General features: G+C 40.5%; 1 protein-coding gene across 1 annotated transcript in view; it reads right to left on the bottom strand.

The window, feature by feature from the left end:
* Polr2b (RNA polymerase II subunit B) overlaps window positions 1–24,726 on the bottom strand; it is a 42,107-nt gene that overhangs the window by 6,183 nt on the left and 11,198 nt on the right. The window contains exons 7-21 of the mRNA XM_031342828.1: window positions 21,063–21,227; window positions 18,029–18,225; window positions 17,802–17,921; window positions 17,250–17,436; window positions 12,761–12,904; window positions 11,493–11,632; window positions 11,283–11,394; window positions 9,792–9,946; window positions 8,517–8,715; window positions 7,792–7,960; window positions 4,724–4,820; window positions 3,891–3,985; window positions 1,482–1,732; window positions 1,312–1,401; window positions 917–1,024 (exon numbers count right to left, since the gene is read on the bottom strand). Of these exons, the coding sequence (XP_031198688.1) occupies window positions 917–1,024; window positions 1,312–1,401; window positions 1,482–1,732; window positions 3,891–3,985; window positions 4,724–4,820; window positions 7,792–7,960; window positions 8,517–8,715; window positions 9,792–9,946; window positions 11,283–11,394; window positions 11,493–11,632; window positions 12,761–12,904; window positions 17,250–17,436; window positions 17,802–17,921; window positions 18,029–18,225; window positions 21,063–21,227 (2,229 nt within the window). The remainder of the gene's footprint in view (window positions 1–916; window positions 1,025–1,311; window positions 1,402–1,481; window positions 1,733–3,890; window positions 3,986–4,723; window positions 4,821–7,791; window positions 7,961–8,516; window positions 8,716–9,791; window positions 9,947–11,282; window positions 11,395–11,492; window positions 11,633–12,760; window positions 12,905–17,249; window positions 17,437–17,801; window positions 17,922–18,028; window positions 18,226–21,062; window positions 21,228–24,726) is intronic.

Raw genomic sequence — 24,726 nt, 5'->3', positions numbered from 1 at the left:
GAGGACTACACATCTATGTGTAGAAGCCAGAAGAGGACATCAGGTTGCTGGTTAACTTGCCAACCAGAAACAACTAAGAGGCATCTGGGAAGTAGAAGCCTAAGCTGAGGACCTGCCATCAGACTGCTCTGTGAGGACCTGTCCTGATTAATGTGGAGATGGGAAGCTCAGTGCACTAGAAGACTACTATCCATGAACAGCTGTGGTCCTGGGATCCCAAGAAAACAAACTGGGCAAGCCCTGGGCATGGGGATCCTCCATGGTCCATTTCAGTTCCTGCCTTGAGTTCCTGCCCTGACTTCCCTTTAAGATAGGCAAGACTGTAAGCTGTCAGATAAAACAAATCCTTTCTTCCCTAAGTTGTTCTATCACAGCAACAGACAAAAACTAATGCATCCATCATTCTGCATATTTCTCTAAAACAGGTCTCTCCTCCCTGAACTTGGGAGCTGGGCCACCAACCCGTAGTGATTCTCCCATCTCCACACACATCAACACACTGGGGTTACAGTCTCCTCCCAACACACACATCATGTGTATATTTAATTTATTTATGCAAAGATCAGAAATCAACCTGCAGGCATCACTCCTGTCCTTCCTGCATGCAGGTTCAGATCTGAACTCAGGCTGTCAGGCTTGCTAACATCTTCCCAGCCCCAGGCTGGGATGACTCTACATGAATAAACTAAGGTATCATGCTTGCATAAAAATGCTCCTAGCTACTAAGCCATCTCCCTAACCACCCACAGATTTCTTCAAAATAAAAAAGGATGAAAAAGTAGAATAGTCAATCTGAAAGCAGGAAATATCATATTAGCTTTTAACAAATTATCTTGGCTCAATGATCAAAGAAATGGTCACCAAAATGAAAGAAACATCAACTTGGAGCCTACTGTTTTTCAAGACAAAATCTTACCTTCCCTTGGAGACATTCGATCAAGTGACCAATCGTCATCCGAGAGGGGATGGCGTGGGGGTTTATGATGATGTCAGGAGTTATGCCTTCACAAGTGAACGGCATGTCCTACAATGAAAATTATAAAAAACACAAAGACATGGGAAATTCTTAGAGACAAAGCTAAACAGACCGGACACTGCCCAAGGGAAAATTTGAATATCCTAATTCTTTTCAACATGATGGGTTAATAAACACTAAAATAAAATAAAAAAGTTAGAGGCAGGTGGATTTCTGAGTTTGAGGTCAGCCTGGTCTACAGAGTGCATTCCAGGACAAAAAAAAAGTTACAAGAAATTTTAATTAATCTTTCAATACAACTCTGGGTTAGGCAAGAGAAGACTGAAGACACCTACCTCTTGTCTATACTGAATACCACAAGTACCCTTCTGACCATGTCGACTAGCAAATTTGTCTCCAATCTGCGGAATTCTAACAGAGCGTACCTGGTTTCACATAAAAATAGGTTAGAAACTGAAATGCAATTAATTTCTAAAATGGTCTACATGAATAAAAGAATACTCACCCTTATTTTACAAAATTTATATCCTTCCTGGTTGAGAGTGACCATAACCTGGTCCACAATGCCTGTCTCACTAGTTCTGAGGAACGTGCTACAGTCCCTCTTGGTGTAGCGCCTGTTGGTGCTCTCCAGCTCATCCTCATTCTCAGGTAAGGTGACTGTTTTCCCTATAATAACATCATCTCCTGAGACTCGAACCCCCGGAGCTATCAAACCATCGTCGTCCAACTTGTCATAAATGGCATGCCTCATACCTGGGGGGGAAACAGACAGGCAATTTTCTTAAATGACACTAAAGTACTGAAAATGCCACATCACTCCCCGAACAAGTATGAGAAACTGCATATGTAACTCTGTTCCAAATCAGTGATAAACTCATAAGTCTCTAACACCACAAATATTGTTCATTACTGTCCTCATTCCAAACACTAGAAACTCTGCACTCTGATACCATAGTTTATACATATGTTTATACATATATACATATGTATAAACTTATACACACACACATAAAAAATCTACTATACCTGAGCATGGTGGCACACGCCCTTAGTCTTAGCTCTCAGAAGGCAGAGGCAGATGGATCTCTATGAGTTTGAGGTCAGCAAAGGCTACCGAGCAAAGACCTTGCCTCAAAGTGGGGGCGGGGAAATAGCTCAGCAGCTAAGATCACTAGCTGCTCTTCTAGAGGACCCAGGTTCAATTCCTAGTACCCACATGGCAGCTCATAACCATCTGTAGCTCAAATCAGATGTCCTCTTCTGGCTTCCATGGTCATTGGGCAGATATACAGGCAAAACACTCATACACATAAAATAAAAATGATTTTTAAAAAAGAAAAGAAATTTACTAAGGGATAAAAAAAGGAACAGAAGAGTAGAAAGTTGGATTCTATTGAAAGAAACATTCCCCAGTGTGCGGCCACTGTCACATGAGGAAGAATGCCTGTGCCCTACACGTATATTCTCCCACAGAATCATGAGCTGTGCTCACCCCTACCCGACCCCCAATACAGGGTTTCTCTGTGTAGCCTGACTGTTCTAGAACTCACTCTATAGACCAGACTGGCCTTGAACTCAGAGATTAAAACTCAAAGATCCACCTGCCTCAGCTTCCCAAGTGCTGAGACTAAAGGTACAAGCGACCACTGCCCGGCCAAGTTGTGCATCTTAATTCCACTGAACACCCACTTACTGCTACACAGAACCAACCAATGGGAAAGCAGTAAGGAAGAACTTGAGAAAACAGAGGACACTACACCTTTACACAATACTATTAGGAGTCCATTTCCCTAGGGCAAGAGCTTTCTAAGTGGTATGTGACAGTGACTAACAACAAGAGGAAACAAAAACTGCTGGATATCTTTTCATTATTTTAAAATGTTTAGCAGTATTTTGGCTAATAAACTGCACCACTTTCACCGTGGCTTAGGGAAGACACTAAAGAACAGAGGCAACAGCAGAGTGAGAATACAGAATATGTGGCCAGGAGACTTCACAGCCTCACTTCGTTCCCCACGGACTAAAGAGATCTGAAGCAAGAATGCCCTTCATTTCAGACTGAGCTCTAAGAGAACCACAGGACACACACACACACACACACACACACACACACACACACACACACACACTCTTTAGAGAAGAAGAATGGCTGTACAGCCTGGCAACACTGCACAGGCCAGCATAACAAGTGAAAGGGAACACCACATTTTGATGTTGTTATGGTCTAACTACTCCCAGAATAGTTGTAGCCATGTTGTTCATGCCTGCTAACTATTTCATATTGTTGCTGTAACATGCCTAACAGTCAATGACACAGAGAAGTGACTTGGCTCAAGGACATGCTGACCACATACCCTGTTTTGTCCTATATATGTTCTGAATGTCCTGTATGAGGTCTTAAGAAATTCCACAATGCTTTACATAGGACCCATCGGATCAAAGGTCAATATGAACTGTTATATCTAAAACAGCATAAGTCAGAGTTGATCACCCAGAGCCAATCTTCCTGCACCTATGTATGAGCTCACTGTGGCTTTCATGGCTGACACTGAAAAATGCTACTAATAAGCCCAAGAGTTATAATACTCAAGCTCTCTTATCTCAATGTCCTGAAATTCCCCTATTCACCACCCATCCATGTCCCGTTACCTTACTCAGGACCAATCAGCCTAAAGGTTAGCTTATAACACTTTGCCTAGTAAGTCTTCTTGCCCTTTAAACTTTTGAGCCTGTTTTTTCCTATAAAAAGCCTGCCCTGAGAGCAGACTGTAAGGCTCCTAGTCCTTTTTACCGTCCTGAACACTCAGTATTAAGGCGTGCATTCAATAAACTATTCTTGCTTAACTGAGATCAGTGTTTTTATGGTTTCAGTGGTGATTCCTGAATGCCAACAGATGTCGCTGTCTCTTACCCTGGCATGTTTCACGTGTAGGCTTCTCAAACACTTCTTCTTGATCAAATCCTTTTTTAGACTCTTGTTCTTTGTATGATCGGTAGAAAACAGACCTAAAAACAGAGTTCCAAAGGTGACTTATAGTTTCTTTCAGTAAAAAGGCTTATATTACAACAATGGTGTTCGACTTAACTGATATTTGAGAGACAATTTGAACCACAAAACAGGCACAAAGGTCACTATTGCTCAGCCCACTGAGATGTTTTTATATGAAGCTACATTTACACTTTAGTCCTAGTGCTGCTTTATAGAATTATACAAGGAGAAAAATTTCCCTTCTAAAGAACCTTCTTATACTACATATTTAAGGTTAATCTTGTTGTCAATAAAAAAGAGAAAAATAGGAAGCCAAATGTGATGGTGCACATTTGTATTCCAAAACTGGGAAACTGAGGTGAAGGACTGCCATGAATTCAAAGCTAGCCTGGACTACATTGTAAGTTCAAGGCCAGCTTGAACTACATAGTGAAACTGCCTCAAAAAACAAACAAGAATATGAATAAAACACACCATAATTTTACCAGTAGTTATTTCAATAGAGTTCCATTTTCTTTTTATTTCTTCCTTAGATGTTTCTGTATTATCGAAATGCAATTATATATTTGCTTACAACATAAAAAATTTAAAATCTGAAAACCCAGAGACACAAGAATCACCGCCTGTAGCTGTATAACTACCAGCCAGATCTGTTTTTGGATTAGGGCAGTCAAGCTTATTCTTTAAAAACTTTATGAAAAAAAAAATGCATTTCTACTACATCTGTGTTTCAACAAATTTTACCAAAAACTGACCTGAAAAAGCCTCGATCCACAGCTGAACGATTCATGATAACAGAGTCTTCTTGATTATAGCCGGTGTATGAAGCAATGGCCACAATTGAGTTGATTCCTACAGTGCATTAAAAAACAGACAGTAAAGAACCATCCGGGAAACAGGGAGGCCTATCCTTTCATTGAAACCTATTTTCTTCAGTTGTACTTGTCACAAACACTTGGGTGTTTGTATTATGGAAAGTGTTGCTGTCTTCTCCTCCCTGAACCTGTGTGGGAGGCAAATGCTCTGCTAGCTTAACCCTGAAACCACCATTCCCAGTGAAGCCATCCATACTACCATTACTTCTACATGTAACATGGTTTGTAATTACAGACTGCTTCTCCTAACCCAGTCTTTGGATCTTCACAGCCACTCTGTGCCCTAAACAAAACAAGCTTTATTATTCTCATGACTCAAAGGTAAGAACATATGCCCCCAAAGTGAATTAGAAAAACACTTAAGCCTCAGACCCTGGCCTCTTAATTTCTAATTTTAAATATGAAACCGACACCACTCTGCTGCTCTCTCCCCATGCCACCACAGTGTGGCACCATCCTTCAGGCCACTATTAGTTCTTAATAGCTGCTGCCCTAACTTCTTTAACTGATATGAGGAGGTGCCAAAGGTCTACCATCTGACAGGGGGAGGCAAGGGCAGGAGGACCATGTTAGCTCAGGAATATGTAAATAGCTTGGGCAACATAGGACCATCCCATCTTTAAACAGCATCGGAAAGGAAGAGAAGGGGTAGAGGGAGGTAGAGAAAGAGGAGGTTGGGGAGGGAGGGAACAAGAAAAAAAAAAGGTGAGTCCATACTATGGCATTTGCTGCACAAGCCTGACAAACTAAGTCTGACCCCAGAACCTATGTAAAATGGGAAGAACCAACTTCACAAAACTGTCCTAAAACCTATATGATGGCACGGCACCTATGCACAGTAATAGTAACAAGAGATTGATTTATTGTAAGGAATTGTGAAGCCCAAAGTTGTATTCCCAGCACTAAGGAAACCTAAGAAAGTCAGCTTATGGTAGATAGTGACCCAACCATTTCTCAAAATAAATAAATAAATAAATAAATAAATAAATAAATAAATAAATAAATGAGAGAGAGAAAAAAGAGGAGGAGGAAGAAGATTGGTAACACATAATATAGTAAACTAAAGCATTAGAAAGTATTAAAGCTGAGGAAGACACCAGAAAATACAAAGATCTCATAGCTCCAAGAATCAAGGATTAATATTGTGAAGATAGGTATCCTACCAAAGGAAAGCTAGCAACAAAATCCCTAGTGCCATTTTGACACAGAGGCAGAGAAAATAATCTTATTATTCATTTGAAAGCACAAGAGACCCCAATCGGCAAAAGTAGTCCAAAGCATAAAAATACTGTCTGACTCCAAATTATACTACAGAGCCAAAGTAACAAAAAACAGCAAAATATCAGACACACACATCAACGGAATGGAACAGAGGACACACAATTATAGCTACCTTATTTTTAACTTTTTTGTTTAAGACAGGATTCATTATGTAAACCAGATTGATCTAGTACTCAATATATAAACCAAGTTGGCTTCAAAATGCAAGAGATCTAGAAGCTTCTGCCTCCTGTTTGGCTAACATTGGACTAACAACCATCCGTAACTCCAGTAGAGATCTGAAACCTTCTTCCAGCCTCTGTGGGCACTGCATGCTTGTGGTACAGGTACATACATGCAGGCAAGACATTCACACATACAAAGTAAGCATAAATAATCTTCAAATAATTCAAGGACCTTCACATAAGCCCCTAAGATTCAGATATTGTTACAGCAAACTGTGAAGAGTACACTTCACCATGTAAGCATAGGTGTGGCTTTCTGAATGGGACTCCAATCACTCAGGAAATTCAGCCAACAATTCCCTGCAAAGGGAACTGTCAATCAAATCAAGAAACAGCCTACAGAATAGGAGAAAATCTTTGTAGCTCAACACCCAGCAGAGGACTTGAATCTAATCTAAAGAAACTAAACATCAAGAAAAAAAGCTGAAGAGAGATTTCTTAAAGAAAGAAATACAATGGCTAGTAAACATTTTTAAGTGTTCAACATCATCAGCCACCACCAAAATGTAGATTAGAACCACTCTAAGATTCCCTCACACTTCGGTCAGAAAGGCTATTCAAAAAACATAGGATGAGGGCTGGAGAGATGGCTCAGCAATTAAGAGCACTGACTGCTCTTCCAGAGTTCCTGAGTTCAAATCCTAGCAACCACATGGTGGCTCACAACCATCCGTTATGAGATCTGATGCCCTCTTCTGGTGCGTCTAAAGACAGCTACAGTGTACTTATAATAAATAAATAAATCTTTTAAAACCACAAGATGAAATCCAGGTCGGGCTGTGAGGAAGAAGAGCCCTATGTATCCACTGTTATCAGGACTGCATCCTGGTACAACCACTGTGGAAATTAGTGAGGTTTTAAAAAAACTTAAAGTGTAATAGCATATTTTAACAACCCATGGAATCCAACTTCTGCTGCCCATATACTCATGGATGTGGGGCCATTCACTCAAGTAGAGTAGAACACACTTAACAAAACCTGATGCTCCTTCTCTGGGGAGCCGTCAACTCCAAACCTTCACCTGAGTATTATTTAAAATAATACTCAACCTGCTCAGGCTCTTTCTACACCATGAGAACAAGCTTCAGTCACATCTAATGATGCCTTAGCCACACTACACTGGCATGACCTAGTCCCACATCTCATGGATTCACAAATGAAGGAAGGCCTTTGCTCAAATTCAAATATCCCCTTTAGCAATATCATTCTTCCATAAAAACAGCTCTATGCTCCAAGAGGAAACAATCACTTTGACACTGTACTTGAACAGAACTTTATACCCAACATATCCCTTTCCACACATCCACCTTTTTTCATGTTTCCCACACTCTGAAGTCTGTAAGGCGTCAGTGCTGTATGTGTATTTAATCTTCCCAAGCACTTCACACTGAAGTATCTTAAGCATGGCAAAATCGTAAAAATCAAAGAGCACACTGAACACACCTGCTGGCAGCTCTCTAAACCGTAGATATTCCATAGACCGTGTAGTCACAAGGGGTTTCTGAGGATAGTAGAGAACATGGGCCAACGTGTCCATTCGCACATGGAAGTTGGTGATATAAACTCCCATAGCCTGCTTGCCCATAGCAGACTGGTATGTGTTTCTAGGGGACTAAGGATAAAAACAAAAAGTAAAGACAATGAATATTTAATAACACATCAGAGAAATAACTGGTTTAAAAGTTTCTGGCCTTTTTCTCAGACAGGTAATAACCACTATGGATCTCAACAATAACAGGAGCAAGCAAACGGTGGTAGCTTAGATGGGAAATGCCCCACAGTCTCAGCATGTGAACACTTGGTTCCCAGCTGATGGTGCTGTTCCTGGAGGTTTAGGAAGCACATCCTTGGGGACCAGCTTTGAGTCTCAAAGCCACATGCTATCCCCACCTTGCTCTCTGCTTCATGCTTTTGGATAAGGACTATAAGGATAACAGCTTGCTATTCGCCTGCCTCTACTCCTCCATCATGGACTCTTATCCCTCTAGAAGCAGAGGCCAAAATAAACTTCCATCTGGCATATTATTACAGGAACAGAAAAGTAATTAATACACACGTCAAACAGCCGAGTCTAGGTGCTCACACCCTCTGACAAGACTTGATACTAATTCCTAATATTGATTACATCCCTGATTCTTTGCAAATCAGACGACAGATGTACAACCAACCTGGTTATGATCAGGAAAAGGAATAATAGATGCACAGACGCCAAGAATCATTGATGGGTGAATCTCACAGTGGGTGTAGGTAGAACAATAAGCTACTTCTTTCTCCTGCAAATCATCTGGAGTCATTGCAAGCATCACGGTTTCCTCCTCCAGGGTATCAATATATTCAACTACCCCACTGGCTACCAGATCCTGCCAACTAAAAAGATTCACTCAGTTTCATGAAATACTTTAATACAAAGCCTACTGCTTTAAAACTACTCCTATTTGTGTTTGTACTAATATGGAAAGAATTCAAACAGAGTTATATGATTGTCAATGTGAAAAAGTGAAAATGCTGCTGGACTATATATACTACTAGACTGCAAATGCTATTCACTTTGTTTTAAAGATCTATACTTGTGGGCTGGAGAGATGGCTCAGCAGTTAAGAGCACTGACTGCACTTCCAGAGGTCCTGAGTTCAATTCCCAGCAACCACATGGTAGCTCACACCTATTGGTAATAGGATCTGATGCCCTCTTCTGGTGTATCTGAAGAGAGCAATGGTGTAGTCTTATACATAAAAAAATAAATAATTCTTTTTAAAAAAATCTATACTTGTGAAGTAGGGACAGGAAGTAGGTAAAACACAGAATGAGGTCTGGTAAAATACATATATATCTACCTATTATTCATATTAACTTGTGAAAAGGACATTGTGAAAAAAAATTGTGGCAAAATCAGCAAATATGAATTAGAGTGCTCACTCTTTTACTACACGTTATTTTATAATAGACTTAAGATATTATTTAGAGTAAAATTTTAAAGCAAGTTCATCTTTTCTATTATATTTCTTATTTTTGCCAGGAGTAGTGGTACACTACTATATTGTCTGTACTCAAGAAGTTGAGACAAGAAGGTCTTAAGTTCAAGGCCAGCCCTGGATTTCACTGTGTGTTCCAGGTCAGCCTGGCCTATACAGTAAGAATGTTCCCTTCAAAATATATCAGTCACATTATATGTACTATGTTCTGCACTACACAGGTTATTTATCACTACATTTTAACACATCAAAAGACTATCACATTTCAATACAAACCCCAAAAGTCCTGTACAACCAGTAACAAAAAAACAAGAAAAATAAATATGGCTGCTGATGGTAACGCTTCTCCCAGGGCACTGATGACCCAGTAAACTGGAGAGTGACAGTGGCTGTACAACCTCATGACTACACTGAACACAACTAAACTGTATACTTTTCATCTCAGTTTTCAACTACTCCCCACAGTCTTACCTGTAGTTGTTGTACTCTCTCTCTTTCAACTGGTCAATGTGTCTCTTCTTCAAAAGAAGCTTCTGCTTTTCCACGATCAGAAGAGGTCTACAGATGCGGCCTGCGTCCGTGTAGATCCGGATCTCCCGCTCTCGGATATCTCTGATCATAGAAACCTAGATATAAAAGACAAAACAATCTCATGACTTTTTTTTCTTGGTATGATGACAATTCAGCTAAAAATACAAGTAGCTGGGCACTTTGGGATTCACCTATAATACCATCATTCAGGAAGCGGACTGGAGAGGATCAGCTGCTCCTACAAGTTTAACACCAGCATAGGCAAATTAGTAAGACTGCACCTTTTTTTTTTAAAGAATTATTTATTTGGGCTGGAGAGATGGCTCAGCGGTTAAGAGCACTGACTGCTCTTCCAAAGGTCCTGAGTTCAAATCCCAGCAACCACATGGTGGCTCACAACCATCCGTAATGAGATCTGTTGCCTTCTTCTGGTGTGTCTGAAGACAGCTATAGTGTACTTACATATAATAAATAAATCTTAAAAAAAAAAAAGAATTATTTATTTATTTTATGTATATGAGTACATTGCGGCTGTCTTCAGACACACCAGAAGAGGGCATTGGATCCCATTACAGATGGTTGTGAGCCACCATGTGGTTGCTGGGAATTGAACTCAGGACCTCTGGAAGAGCATTCGGTGCTCTTAACCAGTGAGCAACCCCTCCAGCCCATAAAAGACTGCATCTTAAAAATGAAAACTTGGAGAGGTTGCTCAGCAGTTAACATCACTTGCTGCTACTGCAGAGGACTCAAGTTCCAGCACTCACATGGTGACTGACAACCATCTGTCACTGGTCTAGAGTTGTACCCCTTTCTGGCCTCTGAGACACTAGGCACACACGTGGAGCATATACATTAAGGCAAGCATTCATACATGTAAATAAATAAAAGGACACACACAGCTAGTGATGGAAAGCTTGCCCTAGCAAGTGTGGGTCTCTAGATTTGTTCTTCAACAATACACACTTGCAAAAAAAGACAAAACAAAACAAAACAAAAAACCTCAAAACAAAAAGATAAATCTACCATTGCTAATCTATTATAAAAAGATGTAATTGTAAAACTCATAAGTAGAAAAAAAATATAACCTAACCTTAGTTATTCAGATGAATAAAATCAGAAAAGTACACAGGTCAATGTAAAATGAAGAAAACATTTTTCAGTACCACAAACACAAGTATATAAAATTTTCTTATTTTAGATTTGTATGTTTTCTACTTTTGGTTTTGCTCTCATAGTACTAGAGAATGAACCTGCATGTGCTCACATACAAAGTAAGTAGATAAATAAAACACCCTTTTAGCTAATTCTAGATTCTTATTACTATATTAAATATAGTTCAGTGGAAGAATATTTGCCTAATATGAGCAAGGCCGTGGATTTAACTGTCAACACTGTAAAAATAAGAAAGATGAAAAAGAAAATTCTTACTTCAGATACAATGATGTCCATCTGCCGCCGTAATTTCCTTAGCGTGTTCATGAGCTGTTCGGGGTCTTTATGGATTCCAACCCAGCAGCCATTAACAAAAATCTTGGTTGCACTATATGAAAAACCAAAAGCATTTTTCACTCAGCAGTTCTGTACCAACTACAACTTGAAAATAAACAACAGTTTAGAAGAAAACTCATCTGTACACACTCAGCAATAGCTGCAGGAGAAATTTCTTCTAAATTTTCCATGCTCCATTCTTCTAAAAATTCCAAAATTGGAGAGGGTTGAGATCCTACTGAAATATAAGCCATCAGGGCTAAATTCTTCACAAGTCCTACAGCATGGCCCTATGAAGTAAGCCACATAATTATTAACATCAGTGTCACCTGCCCATAAAAATTATCTCCTATAAACATTTACATTTGGATTCAAGGTATACATACAACTTTCTAAGAAAAAGGTTATTAGCCGGGCGGTGGTGGTACACGCCTTTAATCCCAGCACTTGAGAGGCAGAGGCAGGTGGATTTCTGAGTTTGAGGCCAGCCTGGTCTACAGAGTGAGTTCCAAGACAGTCAAGGCTACACAGAGAAACCCTGTCTCGAAAAAACAAAACAAAAAACAAAACAAACAAACAAACAAAAAGACAAAGATGGGGCTGGTGAGATGGCTCAGCGGGTAAGAGCACCGACTGCTCTTCCGAAGGTCACGAGTTCAAATCCCAGCAACCACATGGTGGCTTACAACCACCTGTCATGAGATCTGATGTCCTCTTCTGGTGTGTCTAAAGACAGCTACAGTGTACTTATGTATAATAATAAATAAAATCTTAAAAAAAAAAAATTCCTAAAAAAAAAAAAAAAAAAAAAACCACAAAGGTTATTAAAAAAAATCTTAATTTTAAGCCATGATATGTAGTTAAATAAAAAATTCCTTGAGGTAATTGTGACATATAATTACTAGCAGATTTTTTAAAGTTTCCTAGCATTTATCAATCACACATTTCATTATGATTTTTTTATACATTTCTTTATAATCTTTTCTTACAAGTAAAAGATCTAAATTAAAGTTTTTTTATTTTTAATTTGGAGGTTGTATGCACATGCACACAAGGCCCAGAGCAGCCAGAAGAGAACACTGGATCACTCGGAGACTGAGTTACAGGTAATTGTGAGGGATCTTCTGCAAGAGCAGTATGTGCTCTTGACCCCGAGCGACCTCCCCAGCCACTACATAATGTACTTTGATCATATGTGATCCTCTCCCCGACTCTTGCCTCCCTCTCACTCCCATCAATCCTGTTCTTCTTTCCAACTAGGAAACTCCTTGTTCTGAGTGACCCAATGCGTTCCATGAGGTCTGCTTCCAGCACACTTCACCAGTGGCTACACCACTAAAGAAAATGTGTCTCCCGCCTCCATCAACTGTTGTCTTCATCAGCAACCTTTAACCTGAGCATTAACTACAGTGTATTACCTCTGGAGTTTCAGCAGGACACACCATTCCCCACAATGTATTATGCAGCTGTCTGGGCTTTGCTAGCTTGCCATCTCTGCCAATAGGAGAGTTTAGACGACGCAGGTGAGAAAGAGTGGATGCAAAAGTCAGGCGGTTCAATACCTAGGAAAGGAAGAACACATCTTCAAAATCCAGGTAAGCCCCACAAAGAGCATTATCACAGTGAGCAGAGTCATCCTCTGTCTTTAAGCTCTTCTTGGATATTGTTTATACCCATAAGCTAACTACTTTCCACTTAGCAGTGAGAATACATGTGACACACATTTCTTTTTGGGTTTTTTTTTTTTTTTTTTTTTTTTTTTTTTTTTTTTTTTTTTTTTTTTGGTTTTTTCGAGACAGGGTTTCTCTGTATAGCTCTGGCTGTCCTGTCCTGGAACTCACTTTGTAGACCAGGCTGGCCTCGAACTCCAGATATCTGCCTGCCTCTGCCTCCCAAGTGCTGGGATTAAAGGCGTGTGCCACCCACCGCATGGCATGACACACATTTATTTCTAAGAAACCACATAACCCAGAAAGGGCTTTTCTTTATTTTTAAGTCACATTTACTGGGTGGGAGGGACAAGTGTGGCAGTGAAAGGACCACTTGTGGAAGTCCATTCTCTCCTTTCTGCCACCCAGTAGGTCCCAGGGATCAAATGCAGGCATATTAGACAGCAAGCAGCTTTACACAGTGAGCTATCAAAGTGGTCCCAGTTTTCTTTTGTCAATTACTTTATGCTTAGCTGTCTCTTAGCCTACGAACAGTAGTTGGTACGTGTTGGCTACTAGTAAGTATTAACATATACGCTAGCAACTCATACCCTTGTGACCACTAAGTCAGTACTAATCCCAGCACTTCCTCCAGGCTGAGGCCTCTGATCTAACAGATGCAAATACCAACTATAAATGCTCCTGGGACATTAAGTAAAGAATACTTTCACAGCCCCTCCCTTGCACTGTGTTACTAGCATCTCTAAACTTTCTTCTTCGATTTCCAGAATTACTGAAAGGGATTCATCTACATCACTCGTACATTTACAAAATAGTAAATACCACCACCACCACTGATAGAAATGCTCTAAAACATCTTCTCAATGAAGTTGCAAACACCTTTCCCTACAGTCTCCAGCACACTACTGCCCTCCTATGGCAATGCCACACTGCCTCTCACACCTCAGACCAAGAGTCCAGAGTGGGCTCTTCTTCACCTGCTCTACCTAATCAATTGTTATCACCTCACTAAAAGCTATCTGACTCCCTTCTAGGAAGAACTGTTCTATTTTCCATATATTACAGAGTTTTATACCATTCAATTCATCAATCACAAAGTCTTACAAAGTCCACATATGGAAGCGAGAGATGGCTCAGTGGTGAAGAGTGCTTTTAAAAGCTATTCTCTCAATATTTCTTAAAGCTTGACATATATTTCTACTCTAATCCATAAAAATAATCTAATTATTTCTCACCTAGGCTACTGTTAACAATCTTCCTGCCAGCAACTTTAAACTTCTCAAATGTATTTCTACACACAGACAACTGCTGCAGATATACCCAGAATATAAAAATGTCAGTCTCCAACTCCTCCAAGCACTGTTCTCAGCTCACCTCTCCAACAAGCTTTCCTACCCTGCCACTTGATTTAAAAATCCTGAACTGCTTCAGCTCGCCAACACACACCACTCTTTTGGCCTTTTCCTTTTATTCAGGAGGCTAAGGTGCTTCTCTGCAGCGTCTTTGTGAGCTGCTGTTTCTGTACTCCTCTCCAACTTCAACTATTTCTCAACTGTGCTTCAGTGATGAGCTCAGGTGTTACCTCCTCAAAAGAGTCATCTCACCTTTTAGGCTCAATGAATGTCTTCTGTCAGCACTCCCAGAGTAGCTGTAGCTAACTTTCTAGATTACTCATAAAGCCTTCTTTTCATTGTTTATCAACAAGTGAAAGCAGTAAATTGCTGAAGATAAGGGATCGTGTTTTATCTGTTTCAATCTTCAATGAGTTGGTACCTGACATATCACAGGGCAAATGGCAACTCACTGACCTGAACTCATAGTTTAGCATTTACCACTCAGGCTATCTAAAGAGCTACATATGCACAAATCCATTTCCTCAATAGATGCTAATGACCCGTAGAGGGCTGAGATAGTATGTAATTGGTGTTGTGAACCCAGAACCACAAGTACACTCAGTAAGCCCTTCCTCAATAAAAAGGAACTAAGAACAGGCTTAGCTATCAACACCCCTCAGTTTCTTTTTTCTTTTTTTCTTTTTTTTATAAAGATTTTGTTTATTATATGAAAGTACAGTGTAGCTGTCTTCAGACACACCAGAGGGCGTCAGATCTCATTACGGATGGTTGTGAGCCACCATGTGGTTGCTGGGATTTGAACTCAGGACCTTCAGAAGAACAGTCAGTGCTCTTAACCGCAGAGCCATCCCTCCAGCCCCACCCCCCAGTTTCTTAACCATTCTATGTTTCTAAGGATCAAGAACTTAAATTTGGAATCTAAATGCTAAATCAATCAGGTAATACTGATACTGACTAGTTTAAAAATTATAAAATGTAAATTAGGCATAGTACAAATTTGTAATCCCCAACACTTGGGACCAAAAACAGGAGGACTGTTTAAGTTTGAGATGAGCCCAGACTTCATAGGGAGGCCTTATCTAAAAAAATAGTTAATTAACTGATTAGCTACAAAAGCTAATGCCCAAGGAGTATTTACAAGGCTTTCCTAGGTGGGACATGACTGAAGATAAAACTCTGAACATTGTCACCTGACCTCTACACATACACATCGTGTTATGTGCATGCCCCTCACTATTTAAAATATAATTTTTAAAAAAATTAAAGCTTTCCCCACAGGATGTAGCTCAGGTGATAGAGTGCATCTATCTACCTCTGGGTTCAATCTCCAATGCCTCATGAGGGGGCATGGTGATACATGCTGATAATCTAGCACTTGGAAGGTAGAGGCAAAAGAATCAGAAATTCAAGGTCACCTTTAACTACACAGCAAGTTTGAAGCTCAATGTGAGCTATATGAAAAATTCTATCTCAATTAAAAAAAAACTTAAAAATAAATCAATAGCTTTCCCCCATTATTGCCTCTGATAATGGGTACTATACATGCAAACGGTTACAGAAACAAGGGCAGGGTTGTGTGTAACTCAGTGGTGGAACTCTTGCCAAGCATGTATAAGATTCTAAGTTCAAACTCCAGTATCTCCAAAACAGTATCTGTATACATAATCTGGGGCTGGAGAGAGCACTGAGGAGCATGTACTGCTCCGGCAGAGGGCCAGATTCCATTCCTAGCACCTACATGGTAGCTTACAAGCACCTTCTCCTCAGTGCCCTCTCCTAGGCTCAGTAGACTGCTGCATGCACATGGTACACAGCACTCACACATACAGACCTGAAAATACAGAGAAGGCAGGCAATGGTGCTGTGCGCCTTTACTCCCAGCACTTGGGAGGCAGAGGCAGGAGGACCTGAGTTCAAGGCCAGCCTGTTCTACAGAGTGAGTTCCAGAAGAGCCAAGGCTTCCCAGAGAAACCCTATCTTGGGAAAAGAAAAGGAAGGAAAATATGTTTAAAGCAATAGAGAAGTACTGAAAGAAGTACTTTTGTCTTCTGACATAGGGTCTCATCCTGTAGCACAGGCTAGCCTCAAACTTGAAGCACTCTTACTACATCAAGTCTCCAGAGTGCTAGGACTATAAGCATGATCTGCCACACCAATGTTGAGAAATATATTTCCAAACAAATCAACGGCATGCCCAGAAATTTTCTGGGTTAGTTTCTTTCTTTTTTTTTGTTTTTGGTTTTTTTTGTTTTTGTTTTTGTTTTTTGAAGCAGGGTTTTTCTGTATAGCCCTGGCTGTCCTGGACTCACTCTGTAGACCAGGTTGGCCTCGAACTCAGGAATCCACCTGCCTCTGCCTACCAAGTGCTGGGATTAAAGGCGTGTGCCATCACTGCCTGGCTCTGGGCTAGTTTCTAAAATGGAGCTTTTCAGACAAAAATTTTGCAGGCACAAGTTGTAATCCCAGGATTCTGGATGTTGAGACAGGAGGAACACTAGTTTAAGACCAGCCTAGGCTGTACATCAAGACCCTGTTATTTCCCCTGCCCTATCAGCTGTCCCTAGATTCAGAATTTCTCACATCACGAAGTAGTAGTAGTAGTAGTAGTAAAAGAGGAGGAGGAGGAAGAGGAGGAGAAAGAAGGAGAAGATGATTATGATGATTGTTTGCTATCTTAAGTTTCTAAATTACAAACCAAAAACTTGACTCTTTTATTGCTAACAGGTAATTTAAGAGAAACTTTGTTTCATTATTCAAAAACTCTTACTGGGTTTTATACCTGACCAAGGAAAACAAAAAAAACCACTCATGTTCAATGCAATGAAAAACTCTGCCAACCCTGTGACTTTCCCATGAATGCACAGGCACAGTGGCCACCTCACCTGGGACACTCCAGCTCTGGCTTGATGAGCTTTCTTCTGGTCACCCCAGTTCCCAGTGGCTAAAGAATATTTTAGCCCATCAGATATGATCCTTGTCTTAATTGCCAGCTCTAAGTTAAAGTCTTTCCCGCGATCAATAAACTTCTGTGCATAGATTCGTACTTCTTTCAGTAAATTCTTAAACATGCTGTCAAAGAAGATGGTGTTACTATAAACATGGAAAAGTCTACAGAATCATGCATCTCCAGCAGAGATGGTACCACCCACAAACAAGGCCACACAGTGATGTTATTACCACTCTCTTTAGCTTCTATATCCTACATAGGCATGTAGCAGGGAGAACAACTACAATAAAGTACTTAAAGAAGACTAAGATGAACTAACATAGGGAGCTGAGGAGATGGCACAGCCAATAAAATACCTGCTGTGAAACCATAGGACATGAGCGCCTCTGTATAAGCAGACCATGGCGGCCACTCTGGGGCACCAGGGAAGACCCACCTGCAAAGGAAGTCATGGATTCTCTCTACTGTGTGACTCTGTAATCCTTACCCTCTAAATAAGAATGCAAGCAGAGGCCCAGCAAGATCCAATCTCTTGTTGCCATAGTGATCTCTGTCGTCTAGTTCTCTTCTGCCCAAAGCTGCTAGAAGTAACCTATGAACCATGTATCTAGAAAAGAAAAGAAAAACACTTGATTTTTAGCTTTTCTTGATCTATCTCAAAACACATCTTAACCATAATTCAGAAAAGCTCTTCAACAGTAAACTTTAACTTACCCCAAGAAATAGGCCTTTTTGGTCTCACAGAAATCACTGACACCAACATGAGGGAGCATTTCTTTCTGTAAGACTTCTTTTGCATATTTAATTCTTTTTTCCTTAGTAACACCCGGCTTTGCCCCTCTTGAACCGATGAAGTTTAAGGCAACATTCTGCTCTTGGATGACAAATGCTTCATCGAGAGATGGTTTAACCTAGCAAAAAACCTACATTAAGTTTTTTCAGATTTATATTTTACCTAAACTCATTTTATTAACATGCAAAATACCTCTACCCTATTTTTAGAAAATGCCAGGCTTGGAAGGCTCCTCAGAGATACAGAGATATCTGTCAAATCCACCCAGCAGGAGCAATTTCACTTTCATGAATGATAAAGTTGCATAAATAGTATTTTCTTTAATATCTTAATGACCAATGCTTTAAAGGCAAAACCCAAAATCAATACATTTCTTTTAGATATATCAAATCTATTTAGAGAAATTTCATGGTGCAATTAAAATTTACTGAGCTACAAATGAGCTACTTCTCAGTGTTTGTAGGAAGAAACATTTGACTTATTCATGAAATCACTCACTACCTTGAAAGGAGACTTTAAAAGTGCACTGAGAGCATACCTATATTCCATTCCTGCCACTATCTATAGCCTCTGAACAAACAAGTCAATAGTTTCCCCTAAGAAAGGGCTAGAGAAATAATTCTTGCTAAGGCTGTAGTGCACTGTCTGAGAGCTTACCTAGCATGTGTAAACCAAGGTTTAATCCCCAGTGTCCCCAAGCCCCCAAAAAACATTTTCCTGAGTTCTATTCCAATGTTAAAATTCTCCATTTCCAACTATATACAATAGTGGGCATAAGAAATCAGGGTATCAATAAAAAGCTTGGCATCTGTAATGAGTGTTTTCTCTTAACCATACACAGTTCTAAATGTCCAAATTCTAAACATGGTACCGAAGCTCAGAACAAGGCCACATAAACTAGTCAAGACCAAGCACGGTGGCACGTGCCTGCAATCCCAGCACCCAAGACAGTCAATGGGGCTGGTGAGATGGCTCAGCGGGTAAGAGCACTGACTGTTCTTCCGAAGGTCCTGAGTTCGGATCCCAGCAACATGGTGGCTCAAAAACACCCAAAAAAGAGATTTGACACCCTCTTCTGGTGCGTCTGATGACAGCTACAGCGAATTACAGGAGCGAGCAGGGCCAGAGCGAGTGAGGCCTGCAGAGGTCCTAAGTTCAATTCCCAGCAGCCACATACATGATAGCTAACGACCATCTGTACAGCTACAGTGTACTCATACACACAAAATAAATAAAATAAATCTTTAAAAAAAAGAGAGAGAGACAGTCAAAAGACTACCAGCCTGTATACATAGTGAAATCTAGGTCAACCAGGGCTAACAAGTGAGACTCTGCCTCAATCAAAAAACAATAAAAATCCCACAAATGATCGCAGCAACCACATGGTGGCTCACAGCCATCTGTAAAGAGAGCAGATGCCCTCTTCTGGTATGCTGAAAACAACTACTTACACATACTTACATATAATAATAAATAAATTTTTTAAAAAAATCCCACAAATGTAGGGTGGGTCAAGTAATATTTTTAAGGGAAACTTGACACCATTGTTATTACAAAATTATTTAGTAAGGTTAATAATAATTTGATTGGGTTTTGAAAAGGCATAAAAACTAAAATGTACTTTAAAAAGATAAAAAAATTTTTCTAAAGATTTATTTATTTATATATGTGAGTACACTGTAGCTGTAGCTGTCTTCAGACACTTCAGAAGAGGGTAACAGATCTCATTACAGATGGTTGTGAGCCACCATGTGGTTGCTGGGATTTGAACTCAGGACCTTTAGAAGAGCAGTCAGTGTTCTTAACTGCTAAGCCATCTCTCCAGTCCCAAGATAAAAAATTATTAATTCTTGTAGAGTGAATATTGGATACATAGGCCTATAAAAATTAGTCTATAATTCATAAGAACTAAAAGAAAAAAACAATAATTTTCAGAAACCAATATACTTAAAGCGAGTCAGGTCTTTTAGCTCACTGAGACAAGTTTGGTGGCAGGCAACTTACTTACTAAGCCATGGTGCTGGCCCAAGAGTCGTTATTATCGGTGTGTGTGCTGTGCTTTGGGCGCACAGCCTGCTGTGAAGTTGGCTGTCTCCATGATTTTTATGTGTACCCTGGCACTAAACTGAGGTAGTCAGGCTAGCGTAGTAAGAGCTTCTATCCGCTGAGTCGTATTGATAATCTGACTTATTTTAAATGTCATGATTTTAATAATAATACTATGATTCTATCAATGAATGCTGTTTCCTAAGAAAGAAACACTGCCCTAAAGAAGTATTACATCTATAGCTATTCCCAAATGGGGCAGAAAAAAATAAGATAAAGAAAACATGATAGCCCTTGCTGAAACTGAGTAAAGACTACAAGAAAATTCTAGTATTATTCTTTTTTTTTTTTTTTTAACAAGAATCACTTTTCATCTCTTTTTTTTTTTTTGGTTTTTCGAGGCAGGGTTTCTCTGTGTAGCCCTGGCTGTCCTGGAACTCACTCTGTATACTAGGCTGGCCTCAAACTCAGAAATCCGCCTGCCTCTGCCTCCCAAGTGCTGGGATTAAAGGCGTGCGCCACCACCACCCAGCTTCTAGTATTATTCTTATAATTCTCCTGAAAGTTAGAAAGTATTTCAAATAAAAAGTTTAAAACAAAAACGGCATCTCTCAAGTGCTCCTTCTCCACGTCCCTGGACTCTGCAGACGCGTGCTTCCATGGTTTCCTCACTGCTGCTTCTTCAGGCTGCTGACACTGAGCACCAGCTGCTCCACTTTTCGTGTCTCCATTATTACAGAGTACTGTCAGGGAGACCGGGGCTGAGCTACGCCTTCACTACACAGCAAACACCACAAGGCGGGTAACAGGTAACCTGCTCGGAAGAGCATTTCTGTTGCTTTGATGTTAGCAAGCATCAGCATCTCTAAGCGTCTACTAGCAGGGAGCATGCGTTTGCTCTCTCATTACCATTTCCATCATCTCTGGATCTTCGAAGTCATAAATGATGTGTTCTAAAATATCTCTATCAGACACAAAGCCTAATGCTCTGAACACGATGATGATGGGAACTTCTTGCTTGATGTATGGTAACGTCGCCACAATGCGCTGGCCAATAGCACTCTTCTTTGCACCCTAGAAAAGCAAGAGTGATATGTGAAATGAATATACAAGAGCTCAGAGAAACACAGAGTACCAGATGGCCAACTTAGTATACATATTACATACCTCAAAAGAAGAATGTCTACCTATTGTCCTACAGCTTCTTTTAAAAACCACTGAAACTGGCTTACTAAATTCTTGTTTTTTAATTTGAGACAGGATCTCACTATGGTTTTTTTTAAGATTTATTTATTTATTATATATAAGTACACTATAGCTGTCTTTAGACACACCAGAAGAGGGCATCAGATCTCATTACAGATGGTTGTGAGCCACCGTATAGTTGCTGAGATTTGAACTCAGGACCTCTGGGAGAGCAGTCAATGCTCTTAACCGCTAAGCCATCTCTCCAGCCCCGAGGGTCTCTTATGTAAGCCCAGCTGGCCTAGAACCTACACAATGACCTGCATGCCTCTGTCTATGGAGTGCTAACATTAAGGATGTGCATCAACACACCCAGTATGTTTATTACTTTTATTGACAAACTTACTTAAACCTAAAAGAACTTCCATTCTCTCTGCTTGCCAAGATTCTCCAAGAATTACCGAATACAAAGTTTAGAAAGAATTTTTGGCAGCTAAAGAATACAAAAAAAGATTGTTACTTTACCATCCCTGTCCACAGTAAGACGGAGATAAAAAGTGGATTGCAAGGGGTAGGGACTCCATGAGGGGGGACGAGGATGGGGAGCAGAGTTTGGAATGTAAATAAATAAATACTAGATTGAAAGGGGCAGCTAGAAGAAATGCTTGGTGATTAAAAGGACTTGCTGCCTTTACAAAGGGCCCAGGTTTAGTTCCCAGCATCCACTTGGCAGCTCACAACCATCTTTAACTTCCATTCAAAGGGATCCAATGCATTCTTCTAATCTCTGTGAATACTGGGAATGCTCATGGTGTCCATACACACAACAGGCAAATTAGTTATATACATAAAATAAAAATAAACCATACCAAAAAATAAATAAATAATAAGATTACAGGGTGCTAGTCATTGTACAAATGTCTTTAATCCCAGTACCCCAGAGGCAGAGAAAGACAGATCTCTCTGTGAGTTCTTGGACTACCAGGGCTAAAAAGAAATCCTTTCTCAAAATAGGTTAGGATCAAAAGGAAAGGAAAGACAACTATGAGAAAGCCAAACCTAGGTGTTTCTGCTTGGTCACCTGAGATTCCATTCAGTCAACAATTTGTACCATCATCAGATGGATCAGGCGGTGCCACACTAGCTTGGAGACCAGAGTTCAGTAATCAGAATGCAGAAAATGATCAAAGAAGAAAACCAGTTCCACAAAGCTGTCCTCTGGCCTCCACATATGTGCTATGACACTTGTCTTCTGCCGCATCATCATGCACACATACAGAATATTTTAAAATTGTAGCTGGACAGATGATTCAGCAGATAAAAGCACTAGCTGTTCTACCAGAGAACCCAGGTTCAGTTCCCAGCACCCACATGGCAGATCTCATCCATCTTTAACTCCAGTTCCAAGAGATCCAATGCCCTCTTCTGGCCTCCAAAGCATCCATATACATAATAAAATAAATTTAAAGAATTATAATTCATATTTCAACAGACTGAGGAAAGGCCTCAGTCAGTAACGTGTCTGCTGTAGTGAGCGTGGGTGAGGCCTGAGCTCCATCTCCAGAACCACATAAGAAGCTGCATGGGTTAAGAGTATTGTTGCTAGTGGGGGGTCTGGAGAGATGGCTCAGTGGTTAAGAGCCCCGACTGCTCTTCTAAAGGTCCTGAGTTCAAATCCCAGCAACCACATGGTGGCTCACAACCATCCGTAACAAGATCTGACTCCCTCTTCTGGAGTGTCCAAAGACAGCTACAGTGTACTTAGATATAATAATAAATAAATAAATCTTTAAAAAAAAAAAAAAAAGTACTGTTGCTCTGCCTGGCAGTGGTGGTTCACGCCTTTAATCCCAGCACTTGAGAGACAGAGGCTGGCAGATTTCTGAGTTCAAGGCCAGCCTGGTCAACAGAGTGAGTTTACAGACAGAGAGGCTACACAGAGAAACCCTGTCTCGAAAAACCACAAAAAAAAGGAGTTCTGCTGCTGGTCTTCTGGAGAAACTGGGTTTGAGTCCACATGTTAGAGAGGAATCTAACAGCCTCTTCTGGTCTCTGTGAGCCCGTACCTGCACATGTGCAGATATACATGCACCCAAAATACAAATACAAAAAATAAGTCAATAAATAAGCTAGGTGTTGTGGCTTCCACTTGTAATCTCCATGATGAGAAAGGAAAGACAGGCCATGCAGTACTGGTGCATGCCTTTAATCCCAGAATTCAGGAGGCAGAGGCAGGCAAATCTCAAGTTTAAGGCCAACCAGACCAGAAAAAAAATCCTAAAATAGTCTAGTAAATTATAAAACAAGGCCGGGCAGAGGTGGCACACACCTTTAATCCCAGCACTTGGGAGGCAGAGGCAGGCAGATCTCTGAGTTTGGGGACAGCCTGGTCTACAGCGTGAATTTCAGGACATCCAGGGTTACACAGAGAAACCATGACTTGAAAAAAGTCCAGACCAAGTTCCAGGACAGCCAGAGCTACACAGAGAAACCCTGTGTTGAAATAGCACCCTCCCACTCCACCACTAAAATAGTCTGACAAGGTTGGAGACATGGTCAGAGTTTAAGAATATATACTATTGTCGCAGACAAGTGACTTCAATTCCCAGCACCCACACTGGGCAGCTCATAACAGCCTGAAACTACAACTGCAAGAAGATCCTATGCCTCTAGCCTCTTGGAGCAACTGCACTCAGGTGCACATACCCACACACAGACACACACAGACACACACAGACACACACACACACACACACCCCATTAAGGTAAATATATCTCAAGCATGGTGGCACATGCCTTTTAATTCTAGCACTCAGGAGCCAGAGGCAGGCTTCTATGAGTTCCAGGGTAGCCTGGTCTATAGAATGAGTTCCAGAACAACTGAGCTACAGTGAGAGCCTAGCTTCCCAAAAAAAAAAAAAAAATCTTAAAATAGTCTAGTAAATTATAAAACAAGGCTGGATAGTGGTGGCACACACCTTTAATCCCAGCACTTAGGAGGCAGAGGCAGGCAGATCTCTGAGTTTGGGGACAGCCTGACAGTCTACAGCGTGAATTTCAGGACATCCAGGGTTACACAGAGAAACCATGACTTGAAAAAAGCCAAAAAGAAAAAGAAAAAAGCATGCCGTAATAAAAATTATAAAATAAGAAATGAGACAGAGCTGGGGCTGTAGCCCAGTGACAGAGCACTGTATAAGGCTCTAGGTTCAAACCCCAGTACAAAAATACGTAAATAAATAAAGCAAAGCACAAAGGAAAAAGCCCAAATGTCACACACCCTGTGGTGGCCCTGCTGTGTTCTTGGAAGAACTCTAAACGACCCGGTTCTGGTCTGGGGTAGAGGGTCCGTCTATATATTTTCACGAGTCAATGAACAAGCCCGCTG

Source organism: Mastomys coucha, unplaced genomic scaffold (genome assembly GCF_008632895.1).
Source record: "Mastomys coucha isolate ucsf_1 unplaced genomic scaffold, UCSF_Mcou_1 pScaffold22, whole genome shotgun sequence".
Lineage (NCBI taxonomy): Eukaryota > Metazoa > Chordata > Mammalia > Rodentia > Muridae > Mastomys > Mastomys coucha.
The sequence above is the reverse complement of the archived record's forward strand: the minus strand, read 5'-3'. Positions and strand labels throughout refer to the sequence as shown.